This window comes from Corvus hawaiiensis, chromosome 9 (assembly GCF_020740725.1).
Source record: "Corvus hawaiiensis isolate bCorHaw1 chromosome 9, bCorHaw1.pri.cur, whole genome shotgun sequence".
In the NCBI taxonomy this organism is placed as follows: Eukaryota; Metazoa; Chordata; class Aves; order Passeriformes; family Corvidae; genus Corvus; species Corvus hawaiiensis.
The window spans coordinates 25215903-25233178 of NC_063221.1; the positions used below are offsets into that span (position 1 = coordinate 25215903).

The window sequence follows — 17276 nt, forward strand, 5'->3', positions numbered from 1 at the left end:
GAGTAACACCAGCAACATTTGGATGAGTCCCATCAAGCCTCCCCTGGGCTTCCACAGGTCCAGGGAGGGACTTGCCCTTGCTTTATGCCTTTGCTGATGATACACATCTTCCAGACACTAAATCATCAATCTATTTTTTTTCAGCAATCTTGTGGTAACATCTCTGTTCCCTCAGATATGCGCAGAATCTTCTGAAATCCCAGCCTGCCAATTTGTTATGTGCATCCTGACTTTGCAGCACGAGCGATGGAAAAGTTTTGCTCAGGAGACTGCCCTGCTTTGCACGGGCTTCCAAGCACAGCAACATTGCTGAGGTTTTCTTGCTTCAGTTCTCAGAACTGTCAGGCATGGGGAGATTTTGTTTCATCGAGAGAGAAGCTGTGGTGATAGCAAGGAATGTGTGATGTGGCAGCTTCTTCCTTATGCCACCGTTCCTGGGATGCAGCCGGATGATGGCCAGACAGCGAGTTTGAAGCGTTTTATTGTAGATGGATTCTCATAAATTCCAATTGGGGTGTCTTTGTCAAGGCAGGAATTTGTCAGCCCCTCACACGCACCCTTGCTGCTCTCGCCACAGGCCACGGAGACATCTGCTCCTGGCTTTGCTTTCCCTACACATCTCTCCCAGAGCATCATGCACACCCACAAGATGGGCACCACACTGTCCTGTCCCACAAGGGGTTTTGCTTTTTCTCCCTCTTCCATGCTAGGATGAAGCTCAGATTTTCAAAACTCTTGGGAGAGAGGCAAACAAAAGAACAGAAAAGCAGGCAGAAATCCTAACCCACCCCAGAACAGCTCACAGGGCCTCTTTCCAGTCATGGGAACAGTAGATTGAGAGCACAGACTCACATAACCAGGTGACACCATGGACATAACCTCCTTCAAGATGAAAAGCATAAATATATTTTACTGCAAAACAGTCACTCCAAAGCAGAGATCAGAGTTAGATTCTCTCCATACTTAAACTTTATCTGAGCTGCTTCAGGCTAAGTGCTTTAAATTACTAAAGATGAATTTGGGCTCAAGAGACAGCAAAAGAGAAATCCCCGATTACTCCTGTGAAATCCCTGATTATTCACTCACCTGATCAGCTTAATTATAATGAGGTTATTTCATTTAGGATGTAGTTGCCTTAGGCCTGTATACTAAAGTTAAAACTTCTTAACAGAATTTGGAAACAAAGTTGTTTCTTCATTTTTTTGCACCATAGTCAACTACATCTCATGAGCACTTAAATTAGGTTAAGTAGTTAAATTAGATTACAGTCCACCCCAAACTTGGATGGTATCTCTGAACCCATGTCAGGCTATTTCTCTGGGAAGAATCACTGTTGCTCAAGAACTGTAACCTTAGCTTGAAAGCTAATTTAGTCCTCAGTATACACACATATACACGTACAACTCTGTGAATAAATGAAATTAAAAGTTTGTGATGTGAAGATATTCACATGGATTGTAAGATTTTCCTTCCCACTTTGAGAAACTATAAAGCAAGAGGGACAAGTAAAACTTTCATTATCTATTCTGTTTCATTAGAACTGGAGCTGGTCTAAGGCACTGAATTTGCTGAAAAAGAAAGGGCAGCTGTAACATTTGTAACGTGTCATTTCCACGTTTTCATGTGAATTCTTTCAGAAAACTCAAAATGTTTCATTTCAGCATTTTCTGAACAAAGCTTCAAATTTTTTTTAGTCTTCTGTTTTCAAAGACTTACATGCTACAAAGTGCCCTTTTTTGTTCAGAAATTGATCTCAATTAAAAAGAAAAACCCAACTAATATATAAAAATGACAAAACCCAACAAAACCCAATCCCTGCCTTCAAAAGCATCCTCAAAATGTTCCATTTCAAATTGCTCTGAACTCATTTTCCCTTCTCAATTTTTTGGTTCAGTTTTTGAACTGAATAATCCTTTGTTTATGCATCTTTCATGAAAATTCTGTGAGCTGCACACTCCAGCCCCAGAGGATAGGCTGTGCCCCTTGAGGAAGGATGGGTTGACCCTCCAGTCTTGTTTCCATTTTCCACATTAACAGCAAATAAGAGCCTTCTCTGCTCATAGTACACAAGCCACACCTTGTGCTCTGTTCCCTAAATCTCCACTGTCTTATTACCACCATACCAATTTAGTGCTAAGCTGTTTCTGCCTGGGTAGTTTGGCTTAAGCAAAATATTCATAACACAGCTGCCTTTCATGCCTTGCTGTCTTATGAAAGTGGTACTTAAAGCTCCTTGGACCAAATCCCTGTCCATAGGTCAGGATAGGCTTTTTTCCTGCTCAGGCATCCTGGTTCAACATGGGAGCAGAGAGATATGCAGCTGTCCTGGGACACCTGGAAGTCTCCTTCATGCAGGAGAGAGAGGCCTTCACATTCAAATCCCAACTCTGTATGTCCATGCAGCACCCAAAGGCTTGGCACATAAAGGTAACTAAAATGTTTTAGTGTCTTATAATAAAACTTTGAGTACTGAGTTTGCAATGAATTTTAAGAAGGTGACTGACAAAAAACTCCTCAAACTGGCTGCTTGATTTGATTCCACAGTAGAATTACAGCTAATACACAATTGCTTGTATCTTGCTCATTTACAATCCAAATTGAGTTCTGCTCTCAGGTTGTCTCCACTGGGAATTAGTTTCCCTTCTTTGCAGGATCCTCCAGAGAGAAGATATATCTGCAGGAGTCCATATTCTTTATCACATTTTAAACTAAAAACTCTCTACAGAGACATAGCTGAGCAAGGTGCCAAATGCTCAGCTTGAGAGACTACAACATTTCCACTGACTTCTGTCTCAAACTAAGGGCAGATTATTCTCTGTTTGCCTGGTGCTGTTCCTGCACTTCCCTCTGCTGCTCTGGAAGTTGGGTCCTGGCAGAAATGAGGTACTGGGTAGATCACAGATCTGTACAAGCACAGTAATTTGTGTTCCTGAAGTACCTTGTTCAGTTGCGGCTCTTGCAATTGCAAGACACAGATAACATGGGCTCCTAAGTAGCTGCTATCACCAAAAGGAGAGAGACACAGACCACTTAAACCCGGCAGCAGGCACAAGTGTGGAACCAAAGAGCCATAAGAAGACCATGTCTGCAAGAGACTCCAGATCTCTGTGACACTAAATCCACTTTTCTTCTCTGTAGCCACCACTGTAAAACATCTGATCTGCTCAGCCATTGGTGGCTGCTGAGCTAAAAAAAGGAACACAGAGATACTCTGACTTTCTCCAAAACATTGTTAGAGCCCATTGGCCTTGCCCATATCACAGTGCCTGAGTGTTTCCAAGAAAAGAACAGGACAGTTGTCAGAACCCCTATTCAGGCAACACTTCAGCCTGTCCGTGGGCATTTTCACTGCACAGTAATGGACAGAGCCCTCGAAATGTGATGAAGGCAGAAGAGTTCTCCCTCCAAACCCCACTTGCTTTAATGTCTAATGCTGTTCTGTCAACTCTAATGCTAATGGACTTCACATAATGTCTCTCTATGTATCAGCCTGTTTTCACCCAGCTTCCCTCTCTTGTATCAAGTCATGCTGATGAACCTGCTTGTAATCAGTACTCATTTCTGTCTGACAAAGCCATCCTACACTAAAATTCTTCATGAACAAAGCATGCACATTGCTGCTGAAACCTAAAGGAAGAAAACAAGGTTTTATATTCTCTTTTTTGGTTGCTAATTGAAACTTATGAGATCAGACCTTGAATATCCAGGAGCCGTCTGAGGCCATAGGGGAGACTGATTTTTAATGAACTCAGGCAAATCTCATTGTCTAGTTTTAAAAAACAGGCTCCAGGTCTTTCCTCCTTAAAATAGGAAAACTTGCACTGACCCCAGAAAATATCTCTCCTTCACTGAAATATCTATGATTATTATTTGTATTGGTACATTTAAGAATCCCAGACTTAAATTATGCAATCATTGAAGAGCTCCATCTCAGCAAGCCGACAGGTGAAGGCTGTGAGACAATGACAGACAGTACAAAGGTGACAGCCTCTGCAGCCTCCTTCCCTAACTCTGCACAGGAGCTCTAGGGGCTCACCTGCCTCCATTGTATCTGCCTATCTGTTTGTTTGTTTGCCTTGAAGTGCTTTATCTAAGTGCCAGTTGTCCGAGAGGGTATCACAGCTGAGTACTTGTAACACTGCCTAGCTATGGAAAAACATGGAATATCACAAGTGTAGCAGACGTCAGAGACTCATCAGAGCTATGCCTGGCATCTGGCACAGGTTCCAGCAGTCACATTAGCTTCTTATCACTACACAAAGCTGGAACACTGAGAGTGACCAAACCAGGACTTCTCATGAGGCAGTGCTGTAATACAGCTCAAACTGCAGGAAAGTCAATGCTGTTGAAATGCTGCCCATGTGAGATGTTTTAATTAAAACTGCAGGACAACTCATCTGACTCTCTCTCTACAATGAGACTGAGTGCTTGGGGCTGCCCCACCAGCCTGTTAATTCTGAACAGAAGGGGAGGCTACTCTGTCCCTCTGTCTCCTTCCTTTTTTAGTAAGAATTCATCTGACAGCCAGTCGGAACGGAATTATCCCAAGTAGCACACAGATCAAACAAGAGTGTATGTCCTTATTTACATGAAAATAAGCATGATGGAGTCAGGCTTTATGAGGAAAGGTTTGGCCCTTTTCTATACACCACAGACCAATAATTAGGGAACCCATAGGACTCCTAGACCTCATCAGATCTGTTGCTCACAGACTGAGCAGGGCTTCTTGGAAAGGAAGGACAGGTAAAGAGGGGGGCAAGTGGGACAGTGCACTCCAGTAGTGAAAGAAGAAGAAGAAAACAAAATCAATTTCCAGCTCCATCACCTCATTTAAACTACTTCTGGTTGCCTGTGGATTTCATTTGCTGCCTTTCACTGACACGAGTGGGAATTGCTGACCATTCAGCAATGACTGCAATCAGTATGAATACTTAGATACACAGAAATTGCCTTAAATTCATGGCTGCAATTGTAAAACAAACAAATGAAACCCTTGTTACCTCTGCTTTCCAGTCAATGTCCTTTCTCCTTGAGGAGAATGCGTCTAAAATTGTCTCAGCGATTTAAAACCTCAGTGCCTGCTAAATGTCAATGGAAGCTGCAATTCCCACCTAAAACCTAATCTACATACAAATTTGATACAAGTGCAAAATTCTCATTTAACATTAGCAAGAAACCCTCTAGCCTCTAGGGAAGAAAGATGATTCCTCTGTCACAAACTCAAAGCAACATTTGCTTTGACAAAATGGTGGCAAAAAATGAATCTATATCTATTGCATCCACTGACTGTGGGTCAACAAGTGGAACCACACGCTGCTCTCTTGGGAAGAGGTCTTCTGCCTGGGAGGCACCATGGAGGAAGGATGGAGGCACCCAGCAAAACCAAACTGGAGTCAGAGATGAGGACACAATGAGGTATTTCAGACCTGCACCTGCCAGGACAAGAGAAGCAGAGGGAGAGCCACCCACTGACCTGGACCAAACTACCACCAGTATTACCCCAGCGTTACACAGCTTTGGTTCTTAGCATTGCCGATTTCAAAAATCAGCTTTTTCTCTCCGAAGTTCATGGAGGGACTTCTGGATCTTCCCTATGATGGAATATGATGCCTTGACTCTGTGGGTGATAGGAATAATTCCTTAAAATTACTTAAAATGCCACAAATGCAGGCAGTGTTACAAACCCACTACAGCAACAGAGATTTACTGCTCTCTTTGTAGAATCACAGAATTGTTTACATTGGAAAAGACCTTTAAGATCACTGAGTCCAACTGTTAACCCAGCACAGCCATGTTCACCACTAAACCATACCCCTAAATGCCACATCCACACACCCTTTAAATCCCTTCAGGGATGGTGACTCCACCACTTCCCTGGGTAGCCTGTTCCGATGCGTGGCAACCCTTTCTGTGAAGAAATTTTTCCTAATATCCAGTCTAAACCTCCCTGGCACAACTTGAGGCCATTTCTTGTTCTCTTACTGCTTGTTATTTGGGATAAGAGACCAACTCCCACCTCACTACAACTCCCTTTCAAGTAGCTGTAGAAAGTGATAAGGTCCCCCCTGAGCCTTCTGTTCTCCAGGCTAAACAACTCCAGTGAGTTTATTTCTAGCAATGTTTTCTTTCCCTTTCAGAAATCAGGAGGAGACAATACCACAAAAGTATTTGAGATCCATGTGAACCTTTTTATCCACTGTGGATTGGGATTTACATTCCAGGGGTATAATGAACCCAGAGACGCAAATATGTGGGCGCACGATCTTATTAAACCCTTGAAGATGATCCCAGTCTCATTCAATAACAGAGCCTTTCCTCAACGACTCTGGCATGGATGCAAACTGTAGCCTTTAGCAGAGCTCAATGCCAACAGAAACCAGCAACTCTGCCGAGGCTTTATCGCTTTTCTTCAGTGGAGGGGGAGGTGTTTATCTGGGAAGGGTTTCACATCACGGACAATAGGAAACTGTTCAGCTTTCCACAAATAGGCTGATGTGCAACTTCCAAGCACTCTCCAAGGAAAACTTCAGAACACTGGCCACATCTTTCCAGCAGGGATTTCGTGTAAAGTAGGTAACGCCCCACATCCTTCATCCTGATTTATTCCTGCTTCATCCTCATTTCAAAGTGCTGTGCTCACTTCAAACACAACACGGGGCTCATCTCTGAACGTGCACTTTGATCACTGGGGACTCCAGATTGGTATAGGCCCTTCAAACATAAACAGGGATGTGCTGTCCTGACAGAAGAATTTCTGGGACTGCCTTTAGTTTTGCAAGAGTAATTTGGAAATGTGAAGCTGGGGCCATATGACAGGAGATACAAATCTAGTTTCCAGACAGGGCACTGGGTACCAAAGCACTTGGATCCTGTCTGAGACTTTGCTGCTGAAGTGCTACAGGTTAGCAGGAAAATCTTACTACTCCTGACTTGGAAATCAATGGAGAAAGACTTCAGAGTGCTCTTTCTCACAAATGACAGCACCAAATTAGGTCTCTTCCTCTGCAAGCTGCCACCAGCAGAGAGTGGCACTATGGAATTGTGAACTGCTCTGATGTCCCATACAGCAGTGGGAAGGGAAAATATCCCAAATTTAGTTCTTTTTTCAACTCTGGCTCCCTGTAGGACCAAGTGTTTTCTTGCTTAAGTGACAAAAGTTATGAACATGGTGAGTATAAATTTACACTTAATTCTTGATGCTAATGAAAAATTCTGTACTGTGGTGGGGCTACATGAGGCAGACAGATGGGCATAGCCAGGTCCACAGTGGCCATGAGAGGGTGAATCCTCCAGGTGCTTCTCCTGACCAACAGGAGCCTCTGACAGTGGCAGAAGATCCAGTTTCCAAAAGCAGAACAACTGTGTTCCATGCAGCTGCCGGCCTAAGCAAGAGGTCAATGGGGAGGCCCAAACAGAGAGTTAAGTTTCTGCCAGACACTCCCTGTGCCTCAAACTTTCTAAATTTGCACCTATGAATCCCAAAATTGGATTACTGTACTGGTGTTTTTAGCATTAAGGATCGCAAGAAATTGTCTTCATTCAGGAAGTTCTTCCATCATATCACTTGACAGCCACTGTACCTACATCCATCCACAGCATCTGATCCATTTTTCCTCCCTCCTGTTTCTGTTCACAGGTCCATTTTTCATTCTTCCTGGAATGCAGAGCATTTGGAGTGTAGGTGGAAAACCAAAATCTGTCAACACCCACTAATAGAAATTTGTTTTATTAATTAGCTTTGTGGGAAGGAAAAAGAAAAAAAAAAAGAGCTGATCTTCTGCTCTGAAATCATGAATCACTGTGGAAGAGAAAACATCTCCTCTGAGGCACCTGAGGCCACTTCAGAGAGAATGAGTGACTGAGCTGCTTCCTTGGAAAGTCCTGAGTCATCAAACACAGCAGTTTAATTCCCAGGAAATGGGAAACACACTGGCATGATGCTCACTTGCATGGAGCATGAGGTCCAGAGAAGGGTGAAACTCCAAAGATTCTGGAGATCAGTTTAGCTTGCGGAAGGATTTTAAAACCTAAATGCTTCTCTGAAGTATATCTGATCTGGATCTGGGTACAGTATTCCCAACACATGATTTCCTGGATGAATTAAACTCTTTACAAACTTTACAGATTGCATATGAATTTACTTTGACTTCTCATAAAAATGATTCAGTGATCATGACACAAAAATGCATTCTGGCTTCTAAGGTATTTACTGTGACAAGTGCTTCATAAATTCACCATCCTTAATTTACTGTTATAAGAACTTACTCCTTTTGGCATTCCTGCTCCTTCTACTAGCACGTAACAAGGAGGAGGGGCTGATATACATGGATCTCAGCCTGACTCTTTACCATGTTCTCCTAAAGGGACGCCCACACTGTCATTTCAGACCCAAAGCTGGGTCATGGACAGCATGAAGTCACCTGGCTTGGCTGAGATACCATGAGTCGTTAAAAGTGAGACTATTTTGCATCAAAATGGGCAAGAAATGACATAAAATCACACACCATATGTACATTAGAGTGACTTTCTACTTGTGGGGGCAATTTTAAAAGGTTTCAGTAAGTTTCACAGCTTGCCACAACAAGATCCACCCACATGGAGTCATTTGGCCATGCCACCAGTCACACAATAGTGTTCTGGAGGGCTTCTAACCCATTTAAACTCCAAAGAATGTCCTTATGAACACCTGATCACTCATGAAAGATGAAACACATGCTTCTCAGCAAACTCCTCTGTAGAACACTGTATCCTTGACTGTTTTTTCCCTAAGGGACTGTTGTTGAAGGAACTTTTAAGGGAAAGTGTCAGTGAGAGAAGTCATTGACTTCCTTTCTCTCTGTTCCTTTTTTAGGAACTTGTGCACTGTAAAGAGCTCTCTGCAAGCTAAATGAATAGCAATTACACTCATGCTGAGTGAATCAGCTCTATCGATTGCAGCACAGCCCACAGATCTCTCGCTGAAGGAAAAGAAGTCAGCTCTGGATGTGGAAAAGCTATCTGTCCTAATGTGTGAGGCCTCTTTGCCTGACAACGTGATACTGAAGGTAAGGGAAGTCGGCACTGCAAAGACAGAGTGACAGCAAACAGACCACAAACTTCCTTAGATAAACGACATCTTTCCAAGCACACAATACCACTTGATACCTTTGTGCCCCTTGAGCTGTTACAAAGTGCAGCTGCACTTCAGCCCAGATTGATATCGCCTGGGGTGGAGGCCATCAATCCACAGGACAAGAGCAGGCTCAATACACAAACAAAGTCACACAACCTGTGTTTCAATGGAAGGCTGGGGAGGGGATGGTGCAGTTTTTCCAAAGGCTTAAATGAGCCTAGTGACACATCTCACAAAATGATTACACATCTAAAACTTGATTAGCCACCTAAAACCAGCCAGACACCTCCTGCAAGCAAGCCTGGCCAGTTGTCCAAGACACCCATGAGCACTACTCTGGAAAAGCCAGTCTTTTTACTTTGACTAAGGAAGGCATCTGCTCAACTGTGTGAACATACTCTGAGTTTTCCACCAATTCCCTCATGGCTCCTCATAACCAAAGATGGGAGAGGATCAGCAACCATCTCATATTAATGATGACCTCTAAAAGCTACTGGCACTGATGGAAGACAACAATTTCAGCGCAAGTTGGATCAGCTTTATCTCTAATAACTATAAACCAAAATTTTCATCTCATGCTTATGACCTGAGGTGAAAAGATCTGCGTTAAGAGTTGGCTGGAAGCAGAAAGAGGATGAAAAATCGGCTTCTCCTGTGGAAACAATAACCCTGAAATTTGGCTAGGAAATAAGGTAAGAACTAGCTCTGAACTTTTGAAGTCTCCAAGGCTCTGTAAGTTTACTATTAGAGAGTTTATGGAGTATAAGATACAGATCTCCTAAAACTGATAGGCTGCAGATCAGCAAAAAACCCTAGAAACCTTAGCACTGGCTTCAGGACAGCTCAGCGAGCAAGCTGCCCTTGAGCAGAAAGAAGCAAGCCCAGGTTTCCCCAGTGGCCCCGTTCCCAAGGAACAGAATTATATGGAATATAGAACAATTTCTTCAAAAAAACCCAAAAATGTTGCCAAGGATAAAATCTGATTATAGAGCAAAGTGAATGTCCCACTGGGAGAACTAGTCAAGCATTAAATTCCTGAGAAGTTCTGCTCTGTACTCCTTCTCCAATACCATGAATTATCTTGTTCTTTCCTAGATTTTTCTGTAGCACATCACTAAATTCCATTCTCTCAGAAGGCATTCAGTGTCTAAAGGTGGCCTAAAGAACACGAAGATACACTATCCCTAAGTAATGTGTTGCTCAGGAAGTGACAGGATAATTAAATTTCTGAGACTGAGAATTCGTAAGTTGACTTTGCTTCTCTACCACGTTTTGGAGAGCTTCTTCCACGTTTTTCCCCCTAAGAGTTACTTTGCTTGGCTCAGGCTTTGTGGCTGTAAGGTAGACACAGAGACAATTAAATTGCAAAAGAGGATATTTTAAAGGCACTCAGGAACATGAAAATGTAATGTGCATATTTTCATGGCTAAGTATTTTAAGCATTGAGTAGTCATATTCTCCAATGTTAGATGAGGCAATAAATTTGCCAATGCATGCAGATGAACCCCATTTAATCCCTATGCACCTCTTACTGTAAATTATGCTGTCAGAGAACCCCCCTAAAAAATGGATTTGCTTTTCTTCTCAGGGAAGAGAGCTAGTGATGGGAGGATGATCCTCAGGCTCAGATCAAGTGAAAAGAGCCAAAGGCTTACAAGAGGTTTAAGAAGAACTGCAGCATCCCAATGGGGAGATTATTCCACCCACATAAAAAAAGTGTGCATTTTTCCCTGTCTCAGAAGAGATGGGATCCAGAATGTACCTTTCTCGGTTCTTTTTTCCTCAATTAATTCAGTTGTTTCCAATTAAAGTGTCACAGCTCTTGTAATTTTTTTCCCACTTGTGTCTTTTCTAAATGAACTTTTCTTTATTTCACAACAACTTTAACATTTTCCCTAACACATCCCAAAAATTAGCAGCTACGCAGAGCTATGCAGAGCTGAAGCAGTGTACACATCCTAAAGTTGACAGCTACTGGGAGATTCCTGAGGGCTCTGAGGGCATCTGTAATTTTCTGGGATCTACTGAACGGGGTTTACCAAACTGGAGCTGTGGGGAATGATATGTCAAGCACTTTCCCACTTCTGTCCATCACCTTGAGAAGATGAGGGCTCCTGATGTAGTGAAATGGCTCCATCACTGTGTGGATGGAGTGTGCTTTCATCCCAAGGGGAAGGAGAGAGCATTGCTAGGAGAGCAAAGACTTCCACTCTGAGACAACAACGAGTAGCAGAGCCAGGGTCCCACCTGTAGGATATTATAGGAGAAGGGAGGGAGGAAGCTCTTTGCTTCAGACAGAAGGACAGGACTAAGTTACAACAGCAAAGACACGTTGGTTCAACTGGGCCAGAAAGCTCAAACATAAGGAACAAGGGTAATTAATTTCTTCAGCAGAGCTCTGAGAGTTTACAATAAACTCTCAAACTCTCAGACAAGCAGACACAAAAACGTGTGCTGAATTCTTTGATTTGTCCTGAATTCTCAGATTCTGAAAGAAGGCAGCATTGATCACATCCTCGGAGAGAGCAGCCTGATGGAAATGAGCACTGCTGCGTGTTCTTCTGGCCAAGAGGACGGTGTGCAGCACGTCAGGGCTTGGCACGTGGCAGAAGGTCAGAGCTGATTTTGAGAACCCAGCAACAACAGAGTCATCATGGACACAGGTGCTTCCTGGATTGATCTTGCAGTTTGGCTGGTTCCAGTTAAATGTGAAGCAGCTGTGGCCCTTTATCTGCTCAAGTCCCTGGAATCCATCTGAGGGGAAACTTTCTCCCATCTCCTCCTCTCTCCCAACCCCAAGCACGCAGCTCTGTTTTCTGAAGACAGAGGGGAGCAGGGACAGCCAGTTGGCAGAACTCCACCAAAAAAAAAAAAAAGTTGCCTTTCTTATCTCAGGGCAAAGCAATGAGCTATTGATTCAGCCACTAATTTTCCAATGCCTTTATTTGGGGACAAGGACGGCAGCCAGCAAAATAAGAAGGAAATATGAACGCTGCTGAAGGCTGTCACGCAAACAGATTCAGGACTCTCTCCCTCAGGCAACAAAATGAACAAATGAGGCCAATGTGAGACTAAGTTCGCAAGCGTTTATGGCATTGTTCTGCCATATGAACAATGATGAATACAACAGGGTTTCTTTTACAGAAAGGGATCGAGCTTTAAAGAAGGTGTTTTCAACAGTCAGCTGGTGGAATTCTGGAAGAGGCACAGCAAGGTCAACACTGGGCCACCAGGCAGGTCAACAGGAGGAGCCAGGAGATTTCAGAAATCCAATCAGTGAGAGTTCCCAAATAGCTCCACACCAGCTAAATGTACTTTATATAAACTCTTCTTTGCCAGATCACTGATTGTGGAGCCATCAAACTCCTCCATGTCTTGGCTATCTCTTCTAGCCAGACAAGATCTCACTTTATTTTTCCCCAGTACCTTAGGAAAGGGAGGATTTGGCTCAAATTTGTGCTTGTCACTAAACAACAGAAATGTGAGACTCTAGGTATTCAGTTTGGTTGGCTTAAAGAGCAGCCATTTCACAACCCATGCTTAGCATTTTGGACAGAGGAAGCCAACAATCTTCTGGCTTTACCCAGTCTGTGTGCAACTGAAAGCATAAACAGCTTTGGTCTTTGTCCTGTTTCATTCTTCTTTTTTTTTTTTGATACACAGGAACGCTGCTAGTTATTTTCTGAAGAAGGCATTCTCTTGTCCTTTCTAAAAGTGAAATGGATGGCAGAGTTTAAACACCATACCAGATTACACTCCACTTATTCATGGTAATGCTGCTTAGCTATTGTTGAACAATCAAGATCAGACTATTAATCATGTCAATAATAGTAATAATCATACTGTTCTAGGAACAGAGAGATTGAAGAGAAAGACTATTTGCTGTTTTGGCAAGGCAGCACTGGTAGTAAGTAGGACATAGCATGAGTGTTTTGCTGAACTTACTTTCATATAATGGGGCTTCTTACTTAACCTGAGAAAAATTGTCCTGCAAATCACTGTCAAGGAATCATTGATATTCATCCAAAACCAGCCTCAATTTCAATCTGATATACTTTCAAATATTCCTATGTGCCAGCTCAAACTGTTCCTCTTCATTCTTCTGCATACAATCTGTCCACAACACTCCTTTTTTTGAATTCCCTTTGCCAAAACATAAGCATGCAGCTGCTTCAGTTTTTTTTCCAACCCTTGCATTTTTTCCATGTGCTGTCCACCCCCCCAAACTCTACGTTAGAATCCAGCTGATCTTCCCTGAACACTGTCCAATTTTTCAACTGTCAATGCCAGAATGCAATGCAGTGGGCTTGACTCCCTTACACAACTTATTTGGAAGCAAACCAGAAATGTCTCTTTTGGGCTTCAGCACAGGAGAGAAATACCTCTTCATGTATGGCTCCACAACAATCAAGATGAAAACACCTGCACCTCTGTAACCCATACAACAATTTCTGCTTTGCAAGCAGCTCAAAATTCATTGAGCTTCTATTTGTTTATTCTATGTATACATTTTGTTACTACAGTCACTATAGCAAAATGGTTCTTCTTCTGGGCCTTTCAATTGTTTTTATTTCATCTTTTAAAAAGGAAAGAGTAAAAAAAGGAAGGCTAGACAAAAATGCAAAGTTCCTTAAGACTCTCAATTACAGCAACATGACCTAAACAACACAACAATTATTAAGTTGTTGTGCTATCAAGTTTTGTCATACTGCGTTTGGCTAGACTGTCTTTTGCAGCTTGCCCAGAAATATTAAAATACAAGCTATTCCAAAAAAAAACAAAAAAAAGGGGCAGAATGGTTTGCAGCAGCCTCCTCATTCCTAAAGGGGAGCTCCAAGCACTTCTGACAGCTACAGCCCAGTTACAGGACAATGACAATACAGTCCCTGGTGTGGAATTCTGAGAGTCTTTGTTTCTTCTAAAGGCTGCTTCCTGTGAATATATTTAAATGCTCTCTATTCACAGTTTCTATAGCTTTCTGCTGTTTCTGCATCTTGAGTAATTCAGTATAGTGGCAACTCTGGACTTTTTTACCATGCAATTTATTTTTCCTTCTTCATTCTCATCTAGAACAGGCAGCTCTACCTTATCATCAGACCATAGGAAAATTCACAGAGCATCTAATCTTTAGGGGGTGCAACCATGTGCTCTCTTTTGACTCCATCCAGTATTCCTGCACAGTAGTTTACCCTTTAATAAAGTTTTCTATGTTCAATGTTCAGAGCAGACCCCACTGGAATTAGGGTTCTAGTCCAGGCAAACCTGCCCAACATAATGTTCTGGAGCTGGGAACAGAAGTTACCCAGTGTGGGACCATTCAGCTGAGGACACACACATCCATCTAGGCAGAGTTCAAACCCTCTTGCTTTCAGGTATGTTTCCCAAAGGAACTGAGAATTTTAGGGAAGACATCATGAACAGGAGACTCTGCTGCCAAGGTAGGGGAATGCAGAGAGGTGCCCCACTCTGCAAATAAGTCAACATTAAGCACTGGCTTTGAGTCAAGTTTCCTGCCCCATCCTTTATTTCAAGTCTGTGATGATGTGTACAGACAAAGCCTAACACCAGAGAGCAGAGACTATTCTTGGACTTCTCTCACACTACTGCATCTTTAGTTCTTCTCCAGGGCTCACAACAGCCAATAAATTAATAGTTTCACAATTTTCAGTTGAAACACTTTTCATGGGAAGATGATACTTTCAGCTAAATGAAAATGGCTGAAGGCAGTGTCTGCTTCCCTGAGTGGAAAGTTTCTTTGTCAGAAACAGAGGAATGATACACCTCAGCTGTTCTGCTATAGTTTGCTTGTTTTTTCTGTTTTGCTGTATTTTTTTTTGGTTGGTTTTAGTAAAAAATTTCCAGCTCCAGCCTGTTACAGTGTTTACTGCTCTTCCCTGCACCATGTTGACTTTTCTCCCCCTGCCAAAGTGCTTCTTAAACCTCCTCTGAATATATGCTCTTCCTGGTGGTGTTTAACAGCCTTTTCTTCCTCTTTCCCCCATTGTTATTTAAGACGATGCTTTTATGGCTCAACAGATTCCAAGAAGCCTTTAGGATAAATGCTCTGTCAAAGAACACTTATGCACAGTTGAGCCATATTATGTTCTATATGAATCACTGCGGATGTTTCCCAAACAAGGTTAGATCAGCCAGATTTTCCAACTAGATTACACACAGCTTTTTCAGACATGGCCTACTACCTCTGCCATTAATCCTCCTCATTGAGACTCACCTCGGTTTTGGACCATGTCATGTCTGCCCACCAGGGACAGGAGCATGCTGCTAACACTTTCTCCTAATGAGGATAACAATCCTATGACAGAGTAGCCTTGGCCAAATTTTATCTGCAGAATGTAGGGGAAAGGCTGATTTTGCAAAGCTAGATGGTCTCTCACCATCCCTCATGGTTTTATTGTCTGTGATTTCTTCAGACAGAGACCTCATTTAAATGGCCAGGAAAAAGAAAAGTCTGCGGGATGAAGGAAGTCTGTTTCACCAGCTAAGGACAATTTTGTGCCATGTTTTATTTTATACTAATGAAGATTGCCAAGAGCCTCTTGATCAGTCCTTCTTGCCTGCTTTACTTGACCAGATAGATGGAGACGCTCAGGGAATACTGAATTGCTCACTACCTGCCCAAAACAGTTTCCAAGGTGCATCTGCTACATTAAATATGGTCCTTCAGGAAAAACTGAAATTCCACCTGAAGAGCAGCAGCCTGACAGAGAGGTCTGCAATGGAGAAGCAACAAAAACCCCCATGGAGAGCAAAAGGAAAAACAGCTCTGGGGGGAAATGAGCTGAAGGAGATGTTTCTTTAAAGAAACCATGGCACTTCTGAGCTGGTATAATGAAGCAGCTGTGATATAAATAATGTCCCCAAGTGGAAAAACCCCACAAAAACCCCAGCCATTCAGGCTCCATATGTTTCCAAACTCACACAATGGATGCTTTACAATGAACTTTTTGTCGGGAAATTGGGTGGGACAGGGAGGTTCCTCACCCACCTCCTATACTTAAGCAATAATATTGCTTAGTCACAGAAAAAGGGAGAGAAGAAAGGAGAGAAAGTGATTAATAATCTGTGGGCGGCTGCTTACTTTCCAATTGGTTGTCCAGGAGGGGTGTGCTCCACTTCAAATCCTGCTTGTCTCAGTACATCAATCACAGTGTTGTTACCCAGGAAGTGACCTAAAATACAGGTAGAAAATAGCACTGTCAATCAAACTACTACTCTCACTCACTTGAGATCCTCCTGTTGGAACAGCAGGTTTGGGAGGCAAGGGTACCAAAAACTAGACCAGAGGAAGGGACAGCATACAGCCCAAACACTTCCTTCTTCCATCTTATTTACCCCTCCCTCCCCTCACATGGCCAAGGGACTGGGTGGATAATAGAAAACCTAGATGGGTTGCTAGTCTTGCCTTCCACCGTGGCCATTTTTAGTATGTACACTGATAAAATAAACTTCCAATATGGATATCAGAATGACCCTGCAGTGGCAAAAGGATATTACTAGGGCTTTAACTCATGAAATAGAACAACTTACAACCCTGGCCATCACTGTTCATGGACATTTGCTAATGAAGAGACTCTGAAGCTGCTGTACTGCATGTTCAGCACTTGTCTGACTAAAACCACAGTGATTCAGGAATTGCCTCATCAGCCATTCAGCCACCTGCACAGCAGGGCTGGGAGGAGCTGGGATGGTAACCTTATCTCTCCCAAAACATGAAGATTTAGTCCTGTAATTCAGGGCTCTTTGTTAGAAGTGTAAAGGTCACATTCCTATTCACAGAAGTAACAAAGAGCTCAGTAAGTACTGCCGCATGTACAGGCCTTGAAAGAGTTTACTTAAGGGAGTCCCATATACTTGAAGTCTGAACCAAATCCCACCAGAGTCAATGGGAGCCCTCAAAGGGCTTTGGGCACAGACTCAATAAGGCAGTGTAATCCAGCCAAAGCTTTCAACTTATTGTCAGAGTCCCACACTGTTTGCAAGAGGGGTTGGATATATAAAGGAAGGAAGCAAGAAGTCCACGAACAGGTTTATTAAAATCCATGTAGCACTGTAACCTGTCTCCAACTGCAGCCACGACTGACACTGAGGAAGGACAGAACGATCCTCCTGTTATATCCATTAGCTTCCAGCTCTGCAGGGCTGG

The 17276-nt window shown here is 42.8% G+C and overlaps 1 protein-coding gene and 1 long non-coding RNA gene across 2 annotated transcripts in view; one reads left to right on the forward strand and one right to left on the reverse strand.

Annotated features, from left to right (window-relative positions):
• The window catches only part of TRABD2B (TraB domain containing 2B), a 266418-nt gene that overhangs the window by 27089 nt on the left and 222053 nt on the right, over positions 1 to 17276 (reverse strand). The window contains exon 5 of the mRNA XM_048313104.1: positions 16212 to 16302. Within this exon, the coding sequence (XP_048169061.1) occupies positions 16212 to 16302 (91 nt within the window). The remainder of the gene's footprint in view (positions 1 to 16211; positions 16303 to 17276) is intronic.
• Positions 6143 to 11924, forward strand: LOC125330192. Its single transcript, XR_007205406.1, has 3 exons — positions 6143 to 7168; positions 7637 to 9804; positions 11598 to 11924. It is a non-coding gene; the product is annotated as an uncharacterized LOC125330192 (long non-coding RNA).